This window comes from Rhinatrema bivittatum, chromosome 6 (assembly GCF_901001135.1).
Source record: "Rhinatrema bivittatum chromosome 6, aRhiBiv1.1, whole genome shotgun sequence".
Classification (NCBI taxonomy): domain Eukaryota; kingdom Metazoa; phylum Chordata; class Amphibia; order Gymnophiona; family Rhinatrematidae; genus Rhinatrema; species Rhinatrema bivittatum.
In genome coordinates this window covers 295,861,881-295,888,692 of record NC_042620.1, presented here as the reverse complement: position 1 = coordinate 295,888,692, position 26,812 = coordinate 295,861,881, and the positions used below count along the sequence as shown (strand labels likewise).

Here is a 26,812-nt window from a genome sequence, read left to right as displayed (position 1 = left end):
GTCCGGTTTTCAAACCCGTGGCTGTCAGCGGGCTTGAGAACTGACGCCGGCAAAACTGAGCGTCGGCTGTTAAACCCGCTGACAGCCGCCGCTCCGGTCCAAAAGGAGGCGCTAGGGACGCGCTAGTGTCCCTAGCGCCTCCTTTTGCCTGTTTTTACCGCCGGGCCTAATTTGCATAGTGAATCACGTGCACGGGAGAGTGGCCTGTTCGCCTGCTCTCCCGCGGACTTTACTGTATCGGCCCGTAAATGAGTAAACCAATACATGTGGACATTTATTAAAATTATGTGATATTTTGATACCCAAGTATCAGAAGAATAATGCGTGTAAATAGATAGGTGTCCACAAGAAACTACTAAAGAATCATCAAATAATAATATGGTTTTATTCCAGAGCTTCAAGAGTACACTTTGAAAAGAGTTCATATAAGCTGGTTTATGTCAAGTTATCTGAACACTTTATTGAAGTTTTGAGCTGCTTGCCCTTCAGTCTCTCCTGTCGCCACCTTCGGGCAAAACACGGGACCATGTCAGAGGGGCCTCACAACTTATAAGAACTGTTTTCAAACTGTACTCTTGAAGTTCTGGAATAAAACCCCATTATTATTTGCCGATTCTTCAGTTGTTTCTTGTGGACACCTACCATTTACATGCATTATTCTTCTGATACTTCGGATCGTTTGCATGCGGGTTCCTCCACTCCTCATTTATTTTGCCTATATAGTGATACACATACATATTCTGGCAACGTATTGGTTTTCTGACCCGCAGAGCAGTATCCCTGCTAATTTTATCTTGGCTCCTGATGAAGCCAGCCACTTGCAAAACAAAGGACTTTGTCAAGGTACGAGCAGTTTTTATGCTTCAGAATCCATATCACAACTAGCCTACCTTTGAAGTATTTAAAGTGGAACTCATCCCTATTATTACACATATTATTGTGGATACCACGTTTGAAGTTCAAAATTTAAAACTGGATCTCCATTAGGACTGCTACAAGTAATTGTGGTTACTACGGTCAAAGTTCTTTGTTCAAAGAGATGCAGACTACTAATCATTTTGAACATGCACTAATCACACTGGTACTATGCAAAGAATTAAAGAACACGATTCATTGTATATTTTGGTAGTGGGTCAAATCTCTCTAAGAATATATGACATATATAATAAAAAAAAAAACTGCCAAAAGTATAGAAACAGTAAAAAGTGGTAGCAGAGAGAAGGCTGGAAACTATAGACTCTGCTGAAGGATAGTGAACTATCTACAATCCGGAGGGCTGCTGGACCCAAAGCAGCATGGATTCATCAGGGGAAGGTCCTGTCAGTCAAATCTGATAGATTTTTTTGGGATTAAGTGACTAGAGAATTGGATTGAGGAAGAACACTCGATGTGATCTACTTGGATTTCAGCAAAGCTTTTGATACAGTCCCTAATAGGAGGCTTGTGAATAAAATGAGAAGCTTGGGAGTGAGCGCCAAGGTAGTGGTGTGGATTACAAACTGGTTGACCAATAGGAGACAGCAGGTAATGGAAAATGGAACCTACTCTGAAGAGAGAGCCGTGTTAAATAGCGTGCCACAGGGTTTGGATTTAGGATTGGTTCTGTTCAATATCTTTGTGAGAGATATTGCAGAAGGGATAGAAGATAAAAGTTTGTCTATTTGCAGATGATACTAAGATCTGCAACAGAGTGGACACACCTGAAGGAGTAGAGAGAATGAAAAGTGATTTAAGAAAGCCTGAAGAATGGTCAAAGACTTGGCAGTTGGGATTCAATGCCAAGAAGTGCAGAGTCATGCAACTGAGGTGCAGTAATCAAAAGAGCTGTATGTGATGGGGGTGAAAGAATGATGTGCAAGGACCAAAAGAGGGATCTTGGGGTGATAGTCATCTTCAGATCTCCAGAAACTAAGCAATGTGTCAAGGCAATAGCTAAAGCCAGAAGAATGCTGGGTTACACAGGGAGAAGAATAACCAGTAAGAAAAAGGAGGTGATAATGCACTTATACAGGCCCTTGGTGAGGCCTCACTTGGAGTATTGTGTTCAGTTCTGGCGTCCGTATCTCAAAAGGGACAAAGGCAGGATGGAGACAGAAGAGTGACTAAAATGGTGTGGGCTCTGTATGAGAAGACCTATGAGGAGAGGCTGAAGGATCCTAATATGTATAACACTTGAAGAGAGGAAGTGCAGGGGAGATATGATACAGACCTTCAGATACCTGAAAGATTTTAATGATGTACAATCAATATCATGGAAAGAAATCAGTAGAACTAGGCATCATGAAATGAAACTCCAGGGATGATGACTCAGAACAAATGTCAGGAAATATTTCTTCATGGACAGGTGATGGATGCCTGGAATGCCCTTCTGGAGGAGGTGGTGAAGACTAAAACAGTGAAAAAATTCAAAAAATACTGTGGATCCCTAAAGACTACATGATGACAATGAAGAAATGAATGTATGGGGGTAACTTGCTGATGAGGCAATTTCTACTCTTATTGGGAGCTTTCATCAGTGAAAAATACATTGCAAAAATTATTAAGCAAAAAATTACTAAAAAACTCACAAAAAATATTTATAAAGCAAAATGGACCTGAAACCGTAAGAGAGTCTGGTAAAATACCTTGGCCCTACGAGTAGTGGTCCTACAAAATTTATATAGTCTTATATGGTATATTAGCTGGACTAAAAGTATTTAGAGAGAAACCAGACACAGTAGCAGTTTGTTATATGGTTTATACAATAAATTCTAACAGACAACACTGAACACCAGTGCAGTCCAGTAATAGTAATGCTCACAACACACAATAGCATAACTAGATAAAATAAACCTTAAATTACCTCCCCCGAAAGTCCAAATTGCCCTCCCTGTATGCAGCTAAAAGTATACTTTTAGCTGCATACAGGGAGGGCATATTTTTATCTGATTTGGTGGAGGTATTCCAGGGGTGGGGGACTGAAACAATGTGTTCTGAAAAGTACCCATGTTCTTTAAAAAAAAAACTGGAAAAACTACACATAGAAAAGGCAGGTGCAAATCTCTGCAGGTACTTCTCCTTTGGCAGTTTTCACTGTAAAAAGGGTCCACAGAGTTTGCAGCTATGCAGGCAGTAGAAAATGTCCCCGTGTGTACACACACTGCCAGGAGCATTCAGCCTCTCCCCTGCACCCTGGAGTGCACTGTGTGTACAAACTACCAGCAGCATTCAGCAGTTCCTACACTTAGCACTCTGTGTGGCTGTATAATCACTGGAAACACACAGGATTTCCCCCTGGAAACCAGGGGTGACATTAACTATGGGCATATAGGGCCCATGCCCTGAGTCTGCTCCATGGCGCCCTGAATTTTGGCCACCACACACCACATGTAGGAGAAGGCCTACATACCCAATCAGTTTCAGACTCCAGTATAGGACAGGACTTAGGCTTTCAACTGTCTGCAGGAAGCAGGCATGGAAAGCAAGGCCCCCCAAACACCAAGAGGCCTACCAGGGCAGACAGTGCAGATGCTGAGCCTGAGCTGTGGTATGCAATGGTGTGTGCTGGGCAGCCCCCTTTCCCAGGTCCCATTTTTCAGCTGTGAAAAAACTTGGGAGACTGTAACTACACCTGAGGCGGAAGAGAGGATACTGGGCTTAGTTTAGAAGGAAGCCTGCAGAGGAGAAGGCAGGTAAGAAGCACTGCTTGCTGGATTCCTCTTGCCAGCTGAAGGCTGTACCGGGGGGGGGGGGGGGGGGGGGGGGCAGGAGGTGACGCCAGGGGTGGAAGTAGAAGGAAGAGAGAATGATAATGGCAAGGGACGAGAGGACAGGAAAGGATGATGCCAGGGGCTGGAGAAGAGAGAAAGAAAGTGATAATGCCAGGGGTTGCAATGGGGGAGAGAAGGGAAAGATGTGACAAAAACTTTAAGCATGATATCTGTGTGTTTTAACACAGATTCTCATTCTCAGAGGGGTGAAGTGATTGAGAGGTTCAATTTAATTATCAAAATCATGGTAGGGGTTTGTGGGGAGGACTTATGGGGCTGTATCCTGGATCTTTTAAGTACCTAACAATGCCTCTGCTGGAAACAGACTGCATCTCCTCCTCACAGCATGCATTTAATGCAAGGGTTCAAACCCATAAAGCTGGAACCGTCCTGCTTAAAGTAAAGAGCAGAATCCAGCCAAACTCCACTTACAGGAAGGTGAAGTTCCGTTTACCCTCCCACGTCTGAGCTTCTGCGGGAGAGAACACAAAGCTACGGCGAGAGTAACAGGGAAGAGAAGAACACGGTCCTTTTGCCTTCTCCTTACCTGCGTAGAGATCCACCACCACTTCATCTGTGCAGGACAAACCTGCCACCCGCAATCTCTCACTGATGTTTCCAGGAGAAAACATGCACTTGGTCACGTCAAATGTGTACCTGTAGCAACAAACACAACTTCAGTCAGAATCCCACCCCCCATCAATACAAACTTCTATGGCAAGATAATCTCCTTGCTGCTGCCAGCCCCTCATTTGCACCCAACAGCCTACATATCAGCGTGCGTGATCTTCTCATTCGCATCCTCACAATTCTTTACTGCAAGATTACTCTTCTCATTTCTTACTATCTCACATGCCAAAACAGAAGCAATCCAGAAGATGGCCATCAAAGTGGTGCAGAATCTGCTACATGAACACTGAAGGCAATTTCCAAAGCTCTTTACTTGGGTAAATGGGCCTGACTGAAAGTCGCCTTCCTCTGTCCAGCTTCCATACAGGCCGATACAGTACAGTGCGCTCCATCGGAGCTATTGGACGCGCGTTTTCCCTTACCCCTTATTGAGTAAGGGGCGGAAAACTCGCGTCCAACCCGCCGAACCTAATAGCGCCCTCAACATGCATGTTGATGGCCCTATTAGGTATTTGCGCGTGATTCAGAAGTAAAATGTGCAGCCAAGCTGCACATTTTACTTTCAGAAATTCGCCCCTACCCAAAGGTAGGGGCGAATTTCTTCCGGCATTGGGAAAGTGCACAGAAAAGCAGTAAAAACTGCTTTTCTGTGCACCCTCCGACTTAATATCATGGCGATATTAAGTCGGAGGTCCCGAAGAGTAAAAAAAGTTTAAAAAAAAGAAAAAAAATTTTTGAAGTAGGCCGGTGGCTGTCGGGTCGAAAACCAGATGCTCAATTTTGTCGGCGTCCGGTTTCCGAGCCCGTGGCTGTCAGCGGGCTCAAGAACCAATGCCGGCAAAATTGAGCGTCGGCTGTCAAACCCGCTGACAGCCGTCGCTCCTGTCAAAAAGGAGGCACTAGGGACGCGCTAGTATCCCTAGTGCCTCCTTTTGCCCGTTTCTACCGCCGGGCCTCATTTGAATACTGTATCGCGCGCACAGGCGAGTGGCCTGTGCGCTCTCCCGTGGACTTTACTGAATTGGCCTGATAGTGCACAGACTTTCAGAGGCATTCACAAGAGTAGGGGATGAGTCAGGGGATAAAAACAGCATGCACCCATGGAATTTTCAAAAGTGCCCATGCTACCCTCCCTCCACCACCCGCACAAAGGACAGGTACGTCAAAGCAAAATTACCCAGGTAGGTTCTCTTTGAAAATTAGAGACGAAATACACACATTCTTTGAGATCTTATTCAAAGGGTTTGTCCATCTAACTTTAGAAGTACCTGGCAAGTACCCAAACATTAAATGAATACATCCCAAGCTACTAATCCTTATTGATTAATAGCAGTTTAAGGACTTCTGCTCTAGAAACTTATTCAAACCTTTTTTAAACCCAGTTACACTAACTGCTGTAACCATACCCACTGGCAATGAATTCTAGAGCTTAATTATGTGCTGAGTGAAAAAGAATTTTCTCTGGTTTTAAATGAGCTACTTGCTAACTTCATGGAGTTCCCTCTAGTCCTTGTATTATCTGAAAGAGTAATTAACCGACTCGCATTTACCCGTTCAAGTCCTTTCATGATTTTAAAGACCTCTATCATATCTCCCCTCAGCCATTTCTTTCTCCAAGCTGAACAGCACTAACCTCTTTTGCCTTTCTCTTAGGGGAGCCATTCCATCCCCTTTATCATTTTGGTCGCCCTTCTCTGTACTTTCTCCAGTGCAACTATATCTTTTTTGAGATGTGGCAATCAAAACTGCACTCAGTATTTAAGGTGCGGTCTCACCATGGAGCGATACAGAGGCATTATGACATTTTCCGTTTTATTAACCATTCCTTTCCTAATAATTTCTAACATTCTATTTGCTTTTTTGACTCTTGCAGCACACTGAGCCGATAATTTCAATGTTTTATCTACTATGACGCCTAGATCCCTTTCCTGGGCAGTAGCTCTTAAGATAGAACCTAACATCGTGTAACCAAAGCGTGGGTTATTTTTCTCAATATGCATCACTTTGCACATGTCCACATTAAATTTCATCTGCCTTTTAGATACCAAATCTTCCAGTCTCACAAGGTCCTCCTGCAATTATCACAATCCGCTTGAGATTTAAGTGCTCTGCATAATTTTGTGTCATCGCAAATTTGATCACCTCACTTATTGTACCCCTTTCCAAATCATTTATAAATATATTAAAAAGCACCAGTCCTAGTACAGATCCCTGAGGCACTCCACTGTTTACCTTTTTCCACTGTGAAAACTGACCATTTAATCCTACTCTGTTTCCTGTCTTTTAACCGGCTTGCAATCCACAAAAGGACATCGCCTCCTATCCCATGAATGTTTAGTTTTCTTAAAAGCCTCTCATGAGGGATTTTTTCAAAGGTCTGAAAATCCAAGTACACTATATCTACCGGTTCACCTTTATCCACATGTTTATTAACTCCTTCAAAAAAGTGAAGCAGATTTGTGAGGCAAGACTTGCCTTGGGTAAAGCCATGCTGACTTTGTTCCATTAAACCATGTCTTTCTATATGTTCTGTGATTTTGATGTTTAGAACACTTTCCACTATTTTTCCTGGTACTGAAGTCAGGCTAACCGGTCTGTAGTTTCCCAGATCGCCCCTGGAGCCCTTTTTAAATATTAGGGTTACATTAGCTATCCTCCAGTCTTCAGGTACAATGGATGATTTTAATGATAGGTTACAAATTTTTAGTAATAGGTCTGAAATTCCATTTTTTAGTTCCTTCTGAAACCTGGGGTGTATACCATCCAGTCCAGGTGATTTACTACACTTCAGTTTGTCAATCAGGCCTATCACATCTTCTAGGTTCACCGTGATTTGGTTCAATCCATCTGAATCATTACCCATGAAAACCTTCTCCATTATGGGTACCTCCCCAACATTCTCTTCAGTAAACACTGAAGCAAAGAAATCATTTAATCTTTCCGCGATGGCCTTATCTTCTTTAAGTGTCCCTTTAACCCCTTGATCATCTAACGGTCCAACTGACTCCCTCACAGGCTTTCTGCTTCAGATATATTTTAAAAAGTTTTTACTGTGAGGTTTTGCCTCTACAGCCAACTTCTTTTCAAATTCTCTCTTAGCCTGTCGTATCAATGTCTTACATTTAACCTGCCAACGCTTATGCATTATCCTATTTTCTTCTGTTGGATCCTTCTTCCAATTTTTGAATGAAGATCTTTTGGCTAAAATAGCTTCTTTCACCTCCCCTTTTAACCATGCCGGTAATCGTTTTGCCTTCTTTCCACCTTTCTTAATGTGTGGAATACATCTGAACTGTACTTCTAGGATGGTATTTTTTAACAATGACCACACCTCTTGCACACTTTTTACCTTTGTAGCTGCTCCTTTCAGTTTTTTTCTAACAATTTTTCTCATTTTAACAAAGTTTCCCTTTTGAAACTTTAGCATGAGAGCCGTGGATTTGCTTACTGTCCCCCTTCCAGTCATTAATTCAAATTTGATCATATTATGATCACTATTGCCAAGCAGCCCCACCACCGTTACCTCTCTCACCAAATCCTGTGCTCCACTGAGACTTAGATCTAAAATTGCTCCCTCTCTTGTTGGTTCCTGAACCAATTGCTGCATAAAAATGTCATTTATTCCAACCAGGAACTTTATATCTCTAGCATGTACCGATGAAACATTTACCCAGACAATATTGGGTTAACTGAAGTCTCCCATTATTAACGCACTACCAATTTGGTTAGCTTCCCTAATTTCTCTTAGCATTTCACTGTCAGTCTCACCATCTTGACCAAGTGATTTCTACCCATAAAGATTCAATTGTGCATTTAGTCTCATGCAGGATGTTTATCCTGTTGGACTCTATGCCATCTCGGACATAAAGCGCCACACCACCTCCCGGGTGCTCCTTTCTGTCATTGCGATATAATTTGTACCCCGGTATAGCACTGTTCCATTCTTATCCTCCTTCCATCATGTCTCTGAGTTGCCAATTAAGTCTGTCATCATTCACTGCTATACATTCTAATTCTCCCATCTTACTTCTTAGACTTCTTGCATTAGCATACAAACATTTAAAAGTTTGTTTTTTGTTTGTATTTTCATTCTGCTTTATAATTGATAGGGATAAGTTAGAATTTTTTTAGCTCAGGTGAGTTTTTAGTTACAGGCACTGCCAAGAAGTGCAGAGTCATGCATATGGGGTGTGGAAATCCAAAAGAATTGTATTTGATGGGGGGGGGGGAAGGGCTGGTGTGCACGGAGCAGGAGAGAGACCTTGGGGGTGATAGTGTCTAACGATCTGAAATCAGCGAAACAATGTGACAAGGCGATAGCTAAAGCCAGAAGAATTCTGGGTTGCACAGGGAGAAGAACAACCAGTAAGAAAAAGGAGGTGATAATGCACTTATACAGGTCCTTGGTGAGGCCTCACCTGGAGTACTGTGCTCAGTTCTGGAGACCGTATCTCTGAAGGGACAGAGACAGGTTGGAGGTGGTCCAGAGAAGGGCGACCAAAAAGGTGGAGGGTCTTCATCGAATGACTTATGAGGAGAGATTGAAGAATCTAAATATGTACACCCTGGAGGAAAGGAGGAGCAGAGGTGATATGATACAGACTTTCAGATATTTGAAAGATTTTAATGATCTAAAGACAATGACAAACCTTTTCCATTGGAAAAAAATCAGCAAAACCAGGAGTCATGATTTGAAACTCCAGGGAGGAAGACTCAGAACCAATGTCAGGAAGTATTTCTTCATGGAGAGGGTGGTGGATGCATGGAACGCCCTTCCGGAGGAAGTGGTGAAGACCAAAACTGTGAAGGACTTCAAAGGGGAATTGGATAAATACTGTGGATCCATAAAGTCTAGAGGATATGAATGAAGAGAAGAGGCATGAGGGTGGCTTGCAGGAATTACAGCTACTATCTGGAGATTAATATCCTAATTCAATAAACAAACACGGTTAATGCGACTCCAACATTGCTCTATGCTTCAACGGCAAGAGGAAATGTGGTAAAAAGGATTTGCATTCACAAAAAACCAGGGAGTAGCTTGCTTGTTGCGGCAGTTACTACCCCAAACCAAATAAGTCTGATACTTCACTTTCAATGCATATCCAGCATAGCTCTCTGCTTCAACGGCAGTGGGGAAAGAGGAAAAGAGGATTTATATTCAGGCAACAACCAACAAGGACTGAATTACATAGTCTGGGTAAACAAATAATTATGGGTGTAGCTTGCTTGTTACAGCAGTTAATGCCCTGAATCAATTAAGCCTGATACTTCCCTTGGAATACATATCCAGCACAACTCACTGCTTCAACGGCAGGGGGGGAATAAAGAAAAGATGATTTATATTCAGACAACAACCAACAAGGACTGAATGGCACAGGTTGGGTAAACAAATAAGCGTGGGAGTAGCTTGCTTATTACAGCAGTTACTACCCCTAACCAATTAAGCTAGATACTTCACTTAGATGCAGCTCCAGCACTGCTCTCTACATCAATGACGGGGGTGGAAGGTAACCAGAACCAAAAGGTTACTAATAAGGGCCAAGAGTAACAGATAAGTATAAGAAGAAAAAAAAAAGTGTGAAAGTTTGCTGGCAGACTGGATGGGCCGTTTGGTCTTCTTCTGCCGTCATTTCTATGTTTTCTTATTATTGGAACCTCACTGTCGGGGTGCCCTAATTCTAATGCATCATTAGTATCCTTTGAAGATACCTCTCTCCGAACCATGCGCTGCTGAGCGAGATGACCTATCTCCGGAACGGAGGAGTGGGTCGGCGCACCTTCATTGGGAAGATTTGTTGCTGGAGGATCCTTGGGAAACCCCAGTCTCAAGCAGGCTGATGGCCACGAAAGGAATGAGCCCAAGCCTGGGACCTAGTCGACGGCTGCCGGGGAGCAAAGGACAGAGCTCTGCCCAGATGGTAACAGTGCTGCTCCGAAAAACGACCCCGAGAGGAACCGAAGGTCCTAGAGGGTCGAGGCTTGTCCTCTGGAAGCTTGTACACTTTATTGCCCCTAAGGACTTAATAAGATGCTCCAGATCCTTGCCAAATAAAAGCTTTCCTTTGAATGGAAAAGAACCCAACTGAGACTTGGAGGAGACATCAGCGCACCAACTGCGGAGCCAAAGGAGCCTCCTGGTCACCGCTGAGGACATCGTGCGCGATGAGGTACAGAGGAGATCATACAAAGCATCCGTGGTATAAGCCACTGCCGCCTCCATCCGGTCCGCCTGCTCTGCCTCCGCCGGGGGCAGTTCCTGAGCCGTGAGCAACTGCTGTACTCATCTAAGAGTCGCTCGCTGCATGAGACTACTGCAGACAGCTGCTCTGACACCGAGCGCTGAAACCTAAAAAATCCTCTTGAGAAGAACCTCCAGCTTCCTATCCTGGAGATCTTTAAGTGCAACCGCTCCTGTCACTGGGATCGTGGTGTGCTTGGCAATTGCTGAGACGGCTACATCCACCGTAGGAATCCTAAGAAGCTCTAACGACTCCTCTGGTAGCGGATAAAGCTTTTCCATAGCCCTACTGACCCACAGACTAGCCTCCAGTGCGTCCCACTCCCGGGTCATAAGCTGCAAGAGCATCGGGTGAAAAGGAAAAGTCCTAGGAGGAGGCCGAAAACCCGACAAAACAGGATCCCCCGAGGAAGGCTCAGCCATAGGCTGTGGCGCCGGAATATCCAGTTCCGACAGCACGTGAGGTATCAAGAGATCCAGCTCCTTCCTGCGAAACAATCGGAGCACCAGAGGATCATCCCCTTCCACCGGAGTGGATTTATCCACATCATCAGTCGAGTCCGTGCTCAGAGGATCCTGGGATGCGAGATCTGGGGGGTTGGCGAGTGGAGCTGCTGCCACGTCCGAAGTCGCACGCCCCACTAGGACTCTGGGAATAACCGGGTCCTCAGCAGGCCTAGGAACCTTTGCTGGAGGAGGCTCCTGTAAATTTAAACTAGCCTCTGCCTCCATATAGGCTTTGTGCAAGAGAAGCACAAATTGGGATGAAGGAGGGGGAGAATCAGGAACCGAATCCGGAGGCCTTACAGGGCTCAAACTGGGCGGCGACAGCTGCGGAGGAAATTCCCCTCCCCCCGAGCTCTGCACTGCATCGGAGCCTGGGGGAGCTAAAATGGCCACCGTTCCTGCGCTGATCGGGAATGGGGCAGGCCGAAGCCTGGCAGTCTGCAGAGACCTTCCTGCACCTCGCGACCGCGTGATAGACGCTCCCCTGCCTTCACTAGGCAGTTCCGATGGGCCCTCTCCCCTGAGAATGCATCGGGAGCAGAAGCCATCGCGGGAGAGCCATGCTGCTGGCTCCCTGCAGGCGGAGCACCACGATCCATGCGGCATTAAAAACTGAGCCGCGGTGAAGTGAGTAGCTGGATATAAAAAAATATCCCCTCCGGAGCCCCAGGAGACCTGTAAATCCTTTTTTTTTGTATCTTGTTGCTCTTAATCAACCAAGGGAATGAAGCATCCCTGGGTCTGAGCCGAGCAGCAGAGGCTCCCACCAGAGGAATGAGCACGTCTCTTGGCTGCTTTGGGGGAGGGACCGGCCCACTGGTAAATCCCCCTACTCACTGGGTTAAGGGAAGAAGCTCCGGGCAAATAAGGCTCTCAGGGCAAAAACCCCAGCATTGCATACCACCAAGGGGGATAGGCTGTAACCCCTTGGGAGGACTTGCACTCCTTTACTACTTATACTCTTTTTTTAAAACTATTTGATCTAGCCAGAAGCAACTAAGGGTACGAAGACCCCTCTTTTTCTAATTCCTTTACTTGTTTGGTTTTTTATTTATTTTAAGGATCAGGACTGCAGGTTCTGCCACCCTCATCTCCTGGAGTCAGAGAAATACTGAGGGATCGCAGGTGGCACACCGGACTAAGAGGGGTGCCTTTCAGCTTTTTTCTCTGACTCCATGTGCTGGAAGGGAAGCATAACTCAGCGGTCTGGACTGATCCGGGTACATACAGGGAATCAGATTTGTCTAACAGGACCTTCCCCTGGTGAATCCATGCTGCCTCTGGTCCAACAACTTACCAGATTGTACATAGTTCAGTATCCTTTTTTTCAGCAGCGTCTCCATTAATTTCCCTACCACTGGCCTGTAGTTTCCAGCCTCCTCTCTGCTACCAATCTTATTAAGCAGGACCACAACCTCTCTTATCCAATCTTGCGGCATCACTCCCGTTCCAGGGATCTATTGAACAGGACCCACCAGGACATCTCTGAGTTCTAGTAGTATTCTGGGATGTACCTCATCTGGCACCATGGACTTATCCAATTTCAGTTTTCCTCTCTCTTCCCATATGTTCTCTTCTGTAGAAGGAGTTTTGTCTAACCCATTCCCTTCTACAGTCTTGTCAACCAGCGATGGTCCTTCTCCAGGGTCTTCTTTAGTGAACACTGAACGGAAGTATTTGTTTAATATTTCTGCCATTTTTTTCTCTGTCTCTACACAATGCTCCTTGTCACCTTTCAATTTCACTATACCACTTTGGGCTTTCCTTCTTTCTGTTATATATCTGAAAAATATTTTGTTACCTCTCTGTCTCTTTGGCAATCCTTTTTTCCGCTTGATCTTTTGCTTTTCTGATTTTTTTTCTTTGTCTCCCTCAGTTTCACCAGGTATTCTTCCCTGTCTTTCTCCTTTTGGGATCTTTTATAATTCCTGAATGCTGATCTTTTTGCCTTTATTTTTGCAGCCACTTCCTTTGAGAACCAAATTGGTTATTTTTTTCCTTGTACTTTTGTTTACTTTTCTAACATATAGATATGTTACTTTAGTAATAGCTCCTTTTAATTTGGCCCAGTGTTGTTCCATCTTGCCCATTTTCTACCAGTCTTCTAGTTCTTTCTCCAGGTACATCCCCATTTTGTCGAAGTCTTTATTTTTGAAATTCAAAACTCGGCTCATTGTGTGACTTCTCTGTATTTTATTTGCGATATCAAACCATACTATCTGATGATTACTTGTGCTCAGGTGGGCACCTGTCCGGACATTAGACACATTATCCCTATTTGTGAGCATTAGGTCGAGTATAACACCATCCCCCTCATGGGTTCCATTACCATTTGTTTGAGCATAGTCCCTTGCAGGGCATCCACTCTCTCTCTACTTTTTGTAGATTCCGCAGAAGGGATACGCCAGTCCACATCCGGCAGATTAAAATCTCCAATGAACATGTGACAGTAAAGGGACCGATTAGCTGCCAGAAAGGGAACAGTGCAGCTAGAGGTGATCAGATCTCCAGTTGAGGTTCTCTGGATGAGGGGTAGGTGGGAGAAGGAGGGAGAAGGAGGGAGCAACCTAGAACCTGTTTAAGGTGAGAGGGTTTTTTTTTAATTCTTGAATTGGGAGGGCGGAAAAGAGAGAGGATTTGCCATGAGCCATACTACCAATCAGTTAAAACTAGCAATTCTTAAACCACTACTGAAAAAACCTAACGCATCACCCACTGACCCAGCAAACTTCAGACCCATTGCGAACTTACCATTGATTTCCAAACTGATGGAAAAAGCTGTCAATAAACAACTGTCCGAATATCTCGAGGAGGACAACATTCTCTCTCCTGCACAATATGGTTTTCGGAAATCATTAAGCACAGAGTCCCTACTGCTTTCTCTCACGGATACCCTGCTTCTGAATCTGGAGAAAAAACAATCATACCTACTGGTTCTTCTAGATTTATCCTCAGCTTTCGACACGGTAAACCACTCACTACTCTTAGACCAACTATCAAACATAGGAATTAAAGGCACTGCTCTCAGTTGGTTTAAATCGTTCCTATCAAACAGGTTCTACAACAGTGATGGCCAACCTTTTGAGCTCAGTGTGTCAAAATTCATAAAAAACCGAGCATAACTCGGGTGGTGTGTCACTTCTAGAAAAATCCATAATTTTGTGATATTTGTAGCTCTAATCAACAAAGTTATAATTTTAATATATATACTGTATTTATTAATAAAGCAAAAACAAATAATTCTTTACCTTACCTGCTTAGTGACTTTTTTGTTGCTGAATTTCATTGGCTAAATCTTCAATTGAAGGTTGGTATTTCGTACACTTCAAGTCCAAGCAAGCGTTACAAACTTCATCTGTCAGTCGGTTTCTTTTATTGGCTCCCATTCATGTTCACAACACTCCCTCCCCATCTCCCAGGCATGCACACATTCATTCTCACACACACAGACCCCCAGGCAGGCACCCATGCATTCACACACATACACCCCCAGGCAGAGTCCCATTCATACACATTCACACACTAAAGGTAGACCCCCCCTCTCTTTCTTTTGCCAGCAACCTCAGAACCTCTCTCATTCCTCTGCTGCCACTGTCACTGATGCCGCGTGGCTATTGCGGAGGTGCCGATTGCTGCTACTGACACTGAAGTCCATTCTGCTGCCTCCTCTGTGCAGGCCCCGTGGGCTTCCACTTTCTCCATGCTGATCTCATACATTGTGAGATCCGTTGAGAAAGTGCTATTCTTGCACATTCCCAAAGAGTACATGTGCCAATCACTAAAAAGTACATTTTTTTTTTTTTTGCCTTTGCTGTCTGATCTTAGTTTTCTAATTGGTTGGTCACAGGCTTTTTTTTCACCTTCCCTTTCTTATTTTTTTGCCAATTCCTTTTATATTGTCTTTTTTTCTGTTTCTTTTTTCTCCATCTTCTTCCCTCAAACACACAGTCAGGTTCTCATTCTCACATGCATTTCTCTTTCTCACACACACAGGCTCTCACTGGCACATGCTCTCTCTCATACAATCATTCATATACACAGGCTCTCACTGGCACATGCTCTCTCTCATACAATCATTCATACACACAGGTTCTCACTGGCACATGCTCTCTCATACAATCATTCATATACACAGGCTCTCACTGGCACATGCTCTCTCTCATACAATCATTCATACACACAGGCTCTCACTGGCACATGCTCTCTCTCATACAATCATTCATATACACAGGCTCTCACTGGCACATGCTCTCTCTCATACAATCATTCATATACACAGGCTCTCACTGGCACATGCTCTCTCTCATACAATCATTCATACACACAGGCTCTCACTGGCACATGCTCTCTCTCATACAATCATTCATATACACAGGCTCTCACTGGCACATGCTCTCTCTCTCTCTCACACACACACACACACGCTCTCACATGCTGTCTCTGCAAACATTCAGGTCCTCTCTCTCAACTCACCTCATACACGCACTCTACGGGCCCTCAGCCTCTCTCTCACCTCTGGGCCTCCTCTTCGCGGGTCGCCGCAGGATGGGCTCTGCAGCGGCCCTGATCTTCTCGGGCCGCGGCAGCCCTGCTAACGGGCCTCTTCCTCTTCTTGGGCCACTGCGACTTGGGATTCGCAGCGACCCGCGGCGGCTCCTCCTCTTCTGCACGCGCTGATTCGCTTCCTCCTTCCTGCCCACGCGGCTCCGGCAACGTTTACTTCCGGGGCCGCACAGGCAGGAAGGAGGAGCATCAGCGCGTTGTCTTGAGCCTCATCGCTGCGACGCATGAGCCTCCCTGCGCCCGGGGGCATTGGTGGAGGGTAGGGGGAAACTAAAAAACACATTTAAAGGCTCGGCGCAGCTGAAAAAGAAAAGGCTCGGCGCAGCCGATAAAAAAAAAAAAAAATTCCTGATAGTCCTCGAAACGCTGCGCGTGTCAGCCAAAACGGCTCGGCGTGTCACCTCTGACACGCGTGTCATAGGTTAGCCATCACTGTTCTACAAGGTCAGAGTAAACAATAAGGAATCTGAACCTATCCTATCAGACCAAGGCGTACCACAAGGTTCATCTCTCTCACCCACCCTGTTCAACATATACCTCCTCCCCCTCTGCCATCTGCTATCAAACCTCAAGCTTAAGCACTACCTCTATGCAGACGATATCCAGATCCTCATACCCTTCACAGAATCTATTCAAAAAACCCTCTCCTTCTGGGAGGATTGTTTACAACCAATTAAACAACTCCTCTCCAACCTTAACTTGATTTTAAACTCCAGCAAAACAGAGATGCTACTTATCTCACTAGACCCACGTATCTACTCACCCAGCCTTTCGCAACCCTCCTCATTAAACATTCATCTCCCATCAGACATCAGGGATCTAGGAGCATGGCTTGACAATCAACTTAACTTAAAAAAATTTATAAATACCACCACCAAGGACTGTTTCTATAAACTACAAGTCCTCAAAAAGTTAAAACCACTCCTTCACTTCAACGACTTTCGCCTCGTCCTACAATCCATTATTTTTGCAAAACTCGACTATTGCAACGCAATTCTACTCGGCCTCCCTGCCAACAGTATTAAGCCTCTACAGATGGTACAAAACGCCGCTGCCAGAATCCTAACAAACACCAATAAAAGAGAACATATTTCCCCCATTCTGAGCAACCTCCACTGGCTACCCATCAAACAGAGAATCCTTTTTAAAACCTTTACCATTATTCATAAATCAATACACAACATCGCACCGATCTCTCTCCAAACTCAACTTCGCCCACACCTATCCTCCAGACCCATCAGAAGCGCCTACAGAGGCACATTGTTCGCCCCTCCAGCAACATCATTACTAAGAAAAAGAGCACTCTCAACTGCAGGACCACACCATTGGAACACTCTCCCCCCAGACATACGCCTCGAACCCAGTCTACCAGAGTTAAAAAAAAAGTTAAAAACCTGGCTCTTCAGGCAAGCGTTCCAATTTCAAGAATTTAACTAAGCGCCTTATCATGACTGAACTTAGGAATATTCTGTATTACAGTTAACAATATTATCCAAAATTAAATTTAAATTTAATTTTACGTTTAATTTAAGTTTAACATGCTATCTGGCTTAATTTTAATTTAATTATGAAAATATTTAAGTATTTATTGTTATTGTTCAATGTTCAAGGATTGTATTATATGTTATTGTTCCATGTATTATATGTTATTGTTCAATGTTCTTTGTAAAAAAAACCCAGTCTGACCTCCCAGACCAGGGCAATCTTTTCGTTTCATGTAAACCGGACTGATTTGTATTGTATATAGGAATTCCGGTATATAAAAATTATAAATAAATAAATAAAATAAATTCACTGAGGTTCCAGCCATGGGCCAATCTGGAGGCAGCAAATTTTTTTTTTTTTTTTGCATGGATTGGCATATAAATAGAGAAGGAGCAACAAAAGCACATTTTTTCAGTTTAGTGAGCTTTTTTTTTTTTACTCCTGGTCTATATTTATTTATTTATTTAGAAGCTTTTCTATACTGATATTAGTGGGTACATCATATCGATTTACATCCAAACTACAGGTAGAAATTACATTAAACAGGGAAGGGGGTTGGGATAAAGGTAGCTAAAAAACTAGAGAGGTAACTAAAGGCAATAGAAAATAACATGATAACATCTTAACATGGTAACATCATAATATAACATGAGTGTTAGTAGTTTAGAGGCAAAACTGAGGGGGTGAGATATGGACTAGGGTCCTAATCTGGGTATGCTTGTTTGAAGAGCCAGGTCTTTAATTTTTTTCTTGAATTTGATGGTGCAGGGCTCGAGGCAGAGGTTGGCAGGTAGAGTGTTCCAGCGGGCGGGTCCTGCGATGGACAGGGCTCGATCCCTTGTGGATGAGAGGTGTGCCTTTTTGAGGAAAGGTTTTTGGAGAGTGCCATTATGGCTAGTTCGAATGGGACGGCTGGATTGTATGAAGTGGAATGGCTCGTCAAGTCAATTAGAGTTGTGTAGGTAGATGGATTTATGAATAATGGTAAGTCTTTTGTAGAGGATGCGTGAGGAGATAGGAAGCCAGTGAAGGTCTTTGAAGATGGGGGTGATGTGGTCAGATTTACAGTCATATGAGATGGTTCTAGCTACAGCATTCTGCAGCATTTGGAGCGGTTTTATTGTGGAGTATGGGAGGCCAAGAAAAAGGGAATTACAGTAGTTCAATTTGGATGAGAGGGTCGCCTGAATGATGGTGCGAAGGTCATGGGTGTGGAGAAGCAGTTTGAGTTTTATCATGACATTGAGCTTAAAGAAGCCTTTGTTGATGTGTTTTTTCATGTTTAAAGACTGATCAATCAGGACACCTAGGTCTTGTACGCAGGGCTGAGAGGCAATAGAATTGAAGGCAGGGTCGCTTGCAAGGGAGGGCTTAGGGCTTTGTTGGTTGGATATAAGAAACAGTTCAGTCTTGGATGAGTTAAGGGCTAGGTGGAGATTTGCGAGTAGGGAGTTTATGGATGCGAGACATTTCTCCCAGAATTTTAGTGAATCTGAGATGGAATCTTGAATCAGTGTAATGATTTGGACATCATCGGCGTAGATGTAAAATATGAGGCCAAGGTCGGTTAGGAGGTGGCAGAGTGGCAGGAGGTATATTTGAATAGGGTGGAGGAGAGGGAAGAGCCTTGGGGAACTCCTTGGGTGAGGGAGTGGCGAGTGGATTCAGAGTTGCCTATTTTGACAGAGAATTGTCTATTGGCAAGGTATGATGTAAACCAAAGGAGGGCTGCACCAGAAATGCCAATGTCAGTGAGTCGAGATAAAAGGAGGTTGTGGCTTATTGTGTCAAATGCTGCGGAGATGTCGAGGAAGGCGAGCATGTAACTGTGACCTTGATCAAGGCCTATGAGGAGGGCGTGAGAGTGAGTAAGAGGGTTTCTGTGTTTAGGTGTTTATGAAAACCAAATTGAGCGGGGTGGAGTATGTTGTTGTTGTCTAGGTAATCCATAAGTTGTGAATTGACCCACCTTTTCCATGATTTTTGCGAAAAATGGAAGGTTGGAAATGGGACGGTAATTCGCGGGTTCATTCGGGTCTAATGAGGGTTTTTTGATGAGAGGTTTGACGACTGCATGCTTGAGGGTGGCAGGGACAGTGCCAAGGGATAGGGAGCAGTTGATGTCAGCGAGAGGTTTAGCGATGGTGTTGGGAATGGTTAGGAGCGCTTTTGTGGGGATGGTGTCAGTGGGGTGGGATGCTGTTTTAATTTTTTTGAGAATAGATTCAATTTCTTTAGAGGAGTTAAGGTCAAGGAAGTTTAGATTAGCATTAGCAATGGTGGGGATGATTGGTATGGGGAGTGAGGTGACGGGGAATCTTAGGAGGATGTTTGCTATTTTATTGTGGAAGAAAAGGGCAAGTTCTTCACATTTGCTGGTGGTTTCATTGTCGGAGATGGCGGGCAGTGAAGACTTAGTAAGGTCATAAAAATAAGAGAAAAGTGCTTTGGGGTTGTATATGTATTCATGAATTTTGGATGCATAGAAGTCTCGTTTCATTTTAAGTGTGGCGAGTCTGTATGTGTGTAGGCTGGATTTGTACATGGTGGCTAGTTGTGGGGAGGGGTTCTTGCGCTGTTGTTTTTCATTGTCTTTAATTCTGAGGTGTACCATGGTTTTCTATTTTTTTTTTTTTGTGTAGGGTGTAGGTCTCAGCTGATGAGGGGACATAGTTCGTTAGCTATGTCAAGGGTGAGTTTGTTCCAGGAGTTGAGGGAGGCTTCAGGATAGGTGCTGTCTAGGTTGGAAAGGGAGTTGGAGAGTGCCGAGATTAGGTCCTCAGAAGGGCAGGGTTTTCTGAAGACGATGGTGTTACTGTGGGAGGCATTGCTGGTGGTTGGGGTGTTTATGGTTAGCAGAGCATTGATAGGGATGTGATCTGACCAGGGTACTGGAGTGTATGAGGGGGTATTAGGAGCATGAATGCATGAATTAACGAATATAAGGTCTAAAGTGTGTCCGGCTTTATGAGTGGGGAAAGAGATGAGCTGACTAAAGCCAATGGCCTGGAGAGAGTTGAGGAAGGTGTCACAGGAGGAGAGGGGTGGAGTCGACATGGAGATTGAAGTCTCCAAGTAAGACAGCTGGGATTTCAATATTAATGTTTTCGGATATAAATTCTATTAAAGGGGAGGGGTTGTGCTCTAGAAGGCCTGGTGGTGTGTAGACAAGGCAAATTTGGATTTCAGAGGATTTGAACAGGCCAAGTTCAAATTTCGGAGAGGTGTCAATGCTTGGAGGTCTGAGTTTAAGATGTTTTTTGACTGCTAAGAGGAGGCCTCCACCTCTTTTTTTGGGTCTGGGTATAGTGAATATATATCATAGTATGGCGTAGGGAGCTGATTTAGTAGGATGATGTCAGAATCCTTGAGCCAGGTTTCTGTGACTGCACAGATATCAGGCTTGCAGTCGATCAGGAGATCGTTGAGTATGGGAGTTTTTTTGGAGAGAGATTGAGCATTAAACAGAACTATTGAGAGGGTTGTAAGTCCTAATAGCTGAGTCAGGGGGGAGGGAGGGATTTGCACTGAGATGGTGGATTGGTGTAAGGGAGAAAGGGGAGTCTGCAGGGTAAGCAGTAAATACAGGGGATAGGGAAATTTATCATGATGAGGGAGGATAAAAAAAAAGGGAGGGAGCAGGACTGAGGACTGAGGGCTGAGAGCTGAAATTGGTTGAAAGTGGATTGAAATGGAGGGGGTGTACTGTCTGTTAGGGCGAAATGTTTCAATGGAAAAATGCTTACAGTGTTTAGCTGAGTATCATAGGACAATACAGTATACAATGTAATGTGTAGGGTGAAACAATATACAAATACAGTATACAATGCATGAGATATGGTGAAGCAATAGAGGCCATGTGCTCCGATGGGCAATACTTGGGTAGTTCTGTCTATGGGTGTGAACCGTTATTATAGAACAAAGATGGCAGTGATAGGAGCCACCAGAACTGGGTGGGGAGAGACTTAGTTGGGAGCACAGAAGTGGACGCACGAAGGGGCGCACTAAGGGGCATGCCATTTGCCGCTGAAAGAGAGCCTGAGTTTAAAAGGGCCTTGCTGGGCGCGGGTCTTTACCGTCACGGCTGCTGCGGGCCTCCAATTGGCCGGCAACATACTGGGGGCGCGGTTTCAGTCCTCCATGCGGTCTCCCCAGGTGGACGGGCGGGTGGACAAGGCCGGCAGGATGTGGAAACGGGGGGGCTCTTGCCCCGACTAGGCAGCGTCGACCGCGCGAGCACCGACAGTGAGCAGGCAAGGAAAATGAGGTCGCCGCAGAGGAGAAAGGGCACCACTGAAAAAGAGCCCGAGTTTAGCTTCCCATATCCTATGGGGATTTAACCCATACTAAAATCTAACTGATTTTAGCACAGGTTTTATTACATTGGCCACTAAGAGAGGTCCCATTTGGTGCTGCCAAATGACATTACCAGCATGCCATGGCTAATTTAGCCCTGCTTGTCAACACAGAACCTTAATTATGGGGAAGTGAGCATAAAACTAAAGATCAATTAGCACTATAGTATTGCAGTGAATCAGAATATGAACAGACTTTATGAGCCTTGTGCTTTTTATCTGCAATCTTATTTCTATGCCTCACCTTAATAAGCCCTGCCCATATCCCTTATTATAATTATCACCTAACAACAAACCTTATTCCATTATCCACATGTTCCACCCAGCTGCTGTTCCCCAACAGCAGGCTCACTGTCGGGGATCGCAAGCCACCTGCAGACACTCGTCCATGTTTGGCTATACGCTGGACTCCCAGAGTAGAGGCAACAGTGTCCCAGAGTTCTGTGCCTGAAAGAGTGAAGTCAAAACATTGGTCAGCATTTGGTCTATATATGCTTACTTCTGAGATCAATAAACTAGCTGCCTCTTACCCAGTTCCTTCCACACTGGCGCACTGAAGCAATCTTCACTCAGTAAGATAAGGTCGCCATGACGCTGCCAGCTGTGGGGCAGGTCTCTGTCCAGCTCTCGCCTCCAACTGATCCCATAGCGCTCCACTAAACAATATAGTTTTTGACGCAGCTTCTGAGCTGGGGACTGGACACGAGCCCTCTTTGATAAAACAGGATTCTGAAAGAAAAAATGAAGATGCTTACCTATAACATTGGCTCTCCGATAGACAGTAAAACATCGGTCCTCACATGTGGGTGACTTTATCAGATGGAGCCTGGCAAAGAACTTTTGATGCCAAAGCTTCTATAAGTTTTGAGCATGCCCTACTGGGCATGTGCAGCCCCAGCTCCTTCCCTGCCTCCCAGTCAGGGCCATGATAAAGCGAACACTTGAAGAAACCAATTCCAAGGGGAGGCAGGAGGGTTTTGTGATTACAGTCTGTGCAATCCAATGTCTTCATATGGCATCATCGGTTTATCAGCACTTCTGATTTGCTCAGGTTCTCCAGCGCCACCTTGAAACACTATCCTGCCAGGACAGGCTGGCAGACAGGAGGGAAAGCCACGTCATCTGGGGCACCAGAGGTGATAATTAATTTAGGTCCAAGGAGACCAATGTGATTCCCACTATTGTGGGAAGGATGAGCTGTCCTCTCCATAGGAACGCTTTATCAGGCATGAACCTGGCCCCTAATCTGGAGCATGGGCTGCGGGGAAATCAATGACATTGACGCACTAGTCGTACCCTCCTGGATCCCTCAATGTCGAGGCCTCCATTGATGCAGGTCAGACTAAGTCTCCTGGATCATTAGCTAAAAATGGCAGAAGCCTCAAAGAGGGAGTCCACCAAAGACAACATGATCTGTATCCAGGCATATCCTGAAGTAAGAGACCTAGCCTGACCATGCAGGGGCACTGAAAAATGTGAACCCCTTGATGCATTAGACTAAAGACAAAATTACGAGACAAAAGCTGGGAATGATAGAAATAAAGGGTAAGAAACAAGAAAAATCCAAATAGGAAAAAATCTACCTAAACACAGAAACATAGAAATGACGGCAGAAAAGGACCAAATGGTCCATCCAGTCTGCCCAGCAAGCTTCCCATGGTAGTATGTGCCATGCCGTGGAGGTTACCCCCATGTATCAGTCAGTGCTGATTGAGTGCTTGGCTTATGGACTTGGCTGTAGAAGCAGGCCTGTGTTTTTTCCCTTATTTCTGCACATCAGTATCCCAGACTGTAAAAAAGTCATGGCATATGTTGGTTGTCTCTGAATCCAAATTCTTCTTTCCTAGCACCCCCTACCCTCTCCACTGAAGCAGAGAGTGATGCTGCAGTTGCATCACAAGCAACAAGGCTTATTGGTTAAGATCAAGGTACTAGAGGAAGAAAATAAACCCATGGGGCTCAGCAAGAAAGAGAGAGAAAAGAATCATGACTTGCAGGTTCTGAGGAAAAAATGGGTCTGAGGGGCTCTGCCTGAGAGGGCAATACATGCCCAATAGGGCATTCTCAAAGCTTCTAGAAGCTTTGAAATCAGAGTTCCATGCCGGGCTCCATCTGATGATGTCACCCACATGTGAGGAATGGCATCCTGCTTGTCCTCGGAGAAACAAAAGCTCCACTCATAACTAAAGGAGCACAGTGTCAGTGCAACTTTCTCTGTCTCCATCTGCTGGCAGGGAGGCAAAACCCAGGAGTCTGGATTGATCTGGGTATGTACACGAACTCAAATCTTTTTTTCCTTTGGAAAGTAGACTAATTAGAGAAGAAAATATTCAAGAATGTACCTGATTAGGACTGAGCCCTGTCACAATTTTCTGGAGACAGTCTATCTCTTCTGTAACCCAGCTGTATCCCCCATCTCTCACAAGAGAATGGAGTTACACACATATCACCTCCCTATACTCTCAGGATAGTTGAGACTTTGGATTCTCATTAAGACCTTAAAGACAGCAGCCAAAGATAGGAAAAGAACTGGAAGAGGCTTCTCCTTTCAAATAATGAAACTATCACAACACAATTACAAACCAGATAAAAGTCATTGTTCTCATAGTGAATTGGAAGATATGGATCCTGAAGGTTTGGGATTCTATCCTGACTGAAAATTTGGGAAATTCTGGCTGATAATCAGTAGAACATGGTCTTCTTTTAATCCTGTAAGTCTCACTTAACATCTAATTCATGGGTCACTTACACTAGAACAGATCTCTGAAACTGGTTTAAAAGTCTTTAATCTTGGATTTCCCTCTCCCAGCTTCCCCTGAAATGTTTTTCCTTCAGTACATTATGGATTATCCAAAGACTCAAGAAACTCTGGTGGCCAGGAGACAGCTAACATTACCCACATGCTATATCATGCTTAAGACTCCAGCACAGGCTTCTGTCTTTCAGGCTAAGAGCCTTTTGTTGGTCTTCTATCAACTGTCTGTACCTACATCTCTGTTGGCTAAAAGACCGTAGGCCTGATTCTGCTCTGATTCTGTGCCTGCTTGACCTTTAATAAATCAGACAGTTTCTTTATTTATTATATACAAAGATGTCAGCATTTTCTCACACAAGTCAAATCAGCCCAAACAAGGCCTTGCTAACCTTCATCTGCGTCACTGAACAGGTGCTCCCAGGAGCCACACTTGCCCTGAGTTCCTGCAGGATTGACTCAGTCAGTTTCTCTTCCAGGACCGGCAAGGTCACAGTGCCATCTGCCTGCTTCTGCATTCGATAACTACTTGCCAGGATCCCCTTCCTTTCCAAGTATTTCCTGCAGTGTGAAAGAATGTTTTTCAGAATCAAAAAGGGGAAAGAGAGTTTGTTTGGCCACAAGCATTGGAGAAATTACTTACCTCATAATTTCGTTTTCCTTAGTGTAGACAGATGGACTCAGACCAGTGGGTTATGTGCTCCTCTTCTAGCAGATGGGAGGCTGAGTCAGATTTCAGCTGACGTCATCCTGGGTACATATACCCCTGCACTGACCTCACTTCCTCAGCATCCTCTTCGAAAAGTCATTGTGGATATATATTTTGCATAACTTGGTTATACTTATTAAACCTGATTAACTGATTATAGAAACATAGAAACATGATTCAACTGAATTAAAAAACTGAAGACCGCCAGTGCACTCAACTAAGTCAATGCCAACACCAGACTAACTCTGGGTGACTTGAACTAAGGGTAGGCAAAGGCTTAACCGTATTTGTTTGGTCTCAAGGTTCATTCTCCCAGGTCCTCCTTCTCTGGAGGCAGCCATGGGCAGGATGCTGAGTCCATCTGTCTACACTAAGGAAAACGAAATTATCAGGTAAGTAATTTCTCCATTTCCTAGCGTGTAGCCAGATGGACTCAGACCAGTGGGATGTACAAAAGGCTACTCCAGGACAGGGCGGGAGGCTGCCCGTGGCCCACTTAGTACTGCTCTTGCAAAGGCTATGTCTTCTCGGGCCTGAACATCCAGGCGGTAGAACCTGGAGAAGGTGTGTAGGGAGGACCACGTCGCTGCCCGACAGATCTCAGCGGGTGATAGCAGTTTGGTCTCTGCCCAAGATATTGCTTGGGCCCTAGTAGAATGAGTCTTAACCTGCAGTGGTAAGGGCTTCCCTGCCTCTATGTAGGCTGCCTTGATTACTTCCTTGATCCAGCAAGCTATGGTTGCCTGAGAGGCTGCTTCTCCTTGTTTCTTCCCGCTGTGAAGGACGAACAAGCGATCCGTTTTGCGCATCGTTTCCGATCTTTCCAGGTATCGCACCAGGATTCTACCGACATTTAGGTGGCGAAGAAGGCGGGAGTCTTCAGAGTCCTTATGTTCATCGGGAGATGGTAGGGAGATGGCTTGGCTTGGTTCAGGTGAAAATCGGAAACCACTTTCGGTAGGAAGGAGGGAACGGTGTGCAGCTGTATGGTTCCAGGAGTGAACCTAAGGAAGGGTTCCCAGCAGGATAGTGCCTGTAGTTCGGAGATACCACGAGCTGAACATATTGCCACCAGGAATACCATCTTTAATGTTAAGAGGCGTAGTGACAGACCGCGTGTTGGTCTGAAAGAAGCCCCTGCTAGGAAGTCTAATAACAGATTGAGGTTCCATAGAGGCACCGGCCACTTTAGGGGTGGCCGAAGTTGCTTAACCCCTTTTGGGAAATGGGTCAAATCTGGATGAGTTGCTAGACGGATACCGTTCACTTCGGCTCTGAAGCAGGAGAGGGCAGCTACTTGGACCATGAGTGAGTTGAGAGACAGCCCCTTCATCATACATCCTGTACGAACTCCAGGATCATGGGGATTTGGCTGTCCGCGGGAGAGTCCCGCTGTCTTTGCACCAGGCTTCGAATATTGATCCAGGCGACGCTACAACCACCATAATCATGGAAAATGTTCAGGGGGTGGTGGCCAGGCCAAAGGGCAATGCCCGGAACTGATAGTGATAGCCCAATACCACAAAGCATAGGAAACGCTGATGTTCTTGCTGGATTGGAATATGAAGGTAGGCCTCGGAGAGGTCCAGGGAGGTTTAGAAACTCTCCCGTTTCTATGGCCATTATCATGGAACTCAGAGTTTCCATGTGGAAATGAATTACTTGTTCGTGTCAGTTAACACTCTTGAGGTCCAGGATAGGGCGAAAGAAACCATCCTTCTTGGGTATGATGAAATAGATGGAATAATGTCCTTTATTTTCTTGGGGAGCAAGTACTGGAATTATAGCCCTCAATTAGAGGAGCCTTATCAAGGTAGACTCCTG

General features: G+C 44.8%; 1 protein-coding gene across 4 annotated transcripts in view; it reads right to left on the bottom strand.

Moving 5' to 3' along the window:
- The window catches only part of TRMT12 (tRNA methyltransferase 12 homolog), a 61,352-nt gene that overhangs the window by 13,001 nt on the left and 21,539 nt on the right, over positions 1 to 26,812 (bottom strand). For all 4 annotated transcript variants that reach the window (XM_029607395.1, XM_029607397.1, XM_029607396.1 and 1 more), the window contains exons 3-6: positions 24,672 to 24,840; positions 22,058 to 22,256; positions 21,824 to 21,974; positions 4,297 to 4,406 (exon numbers count right to left, since the gene is read on the bottom strand). In XM_029607395.1, the coding sequence (XP_029463255.1) occupies positions 4,297 to 4,406; positions 21,824 to 21,974; positions 22,058 to 22,256; positions 24,672 to 24,840 (629 nt within the window). The remainder of the gene's footprint in view (positions 1 to 4,296; positions 4,407 to 21,823; positions 21,975 to 22,057; positions 22,257 to 24,671; positions 24,841 to 26,812) is intronic.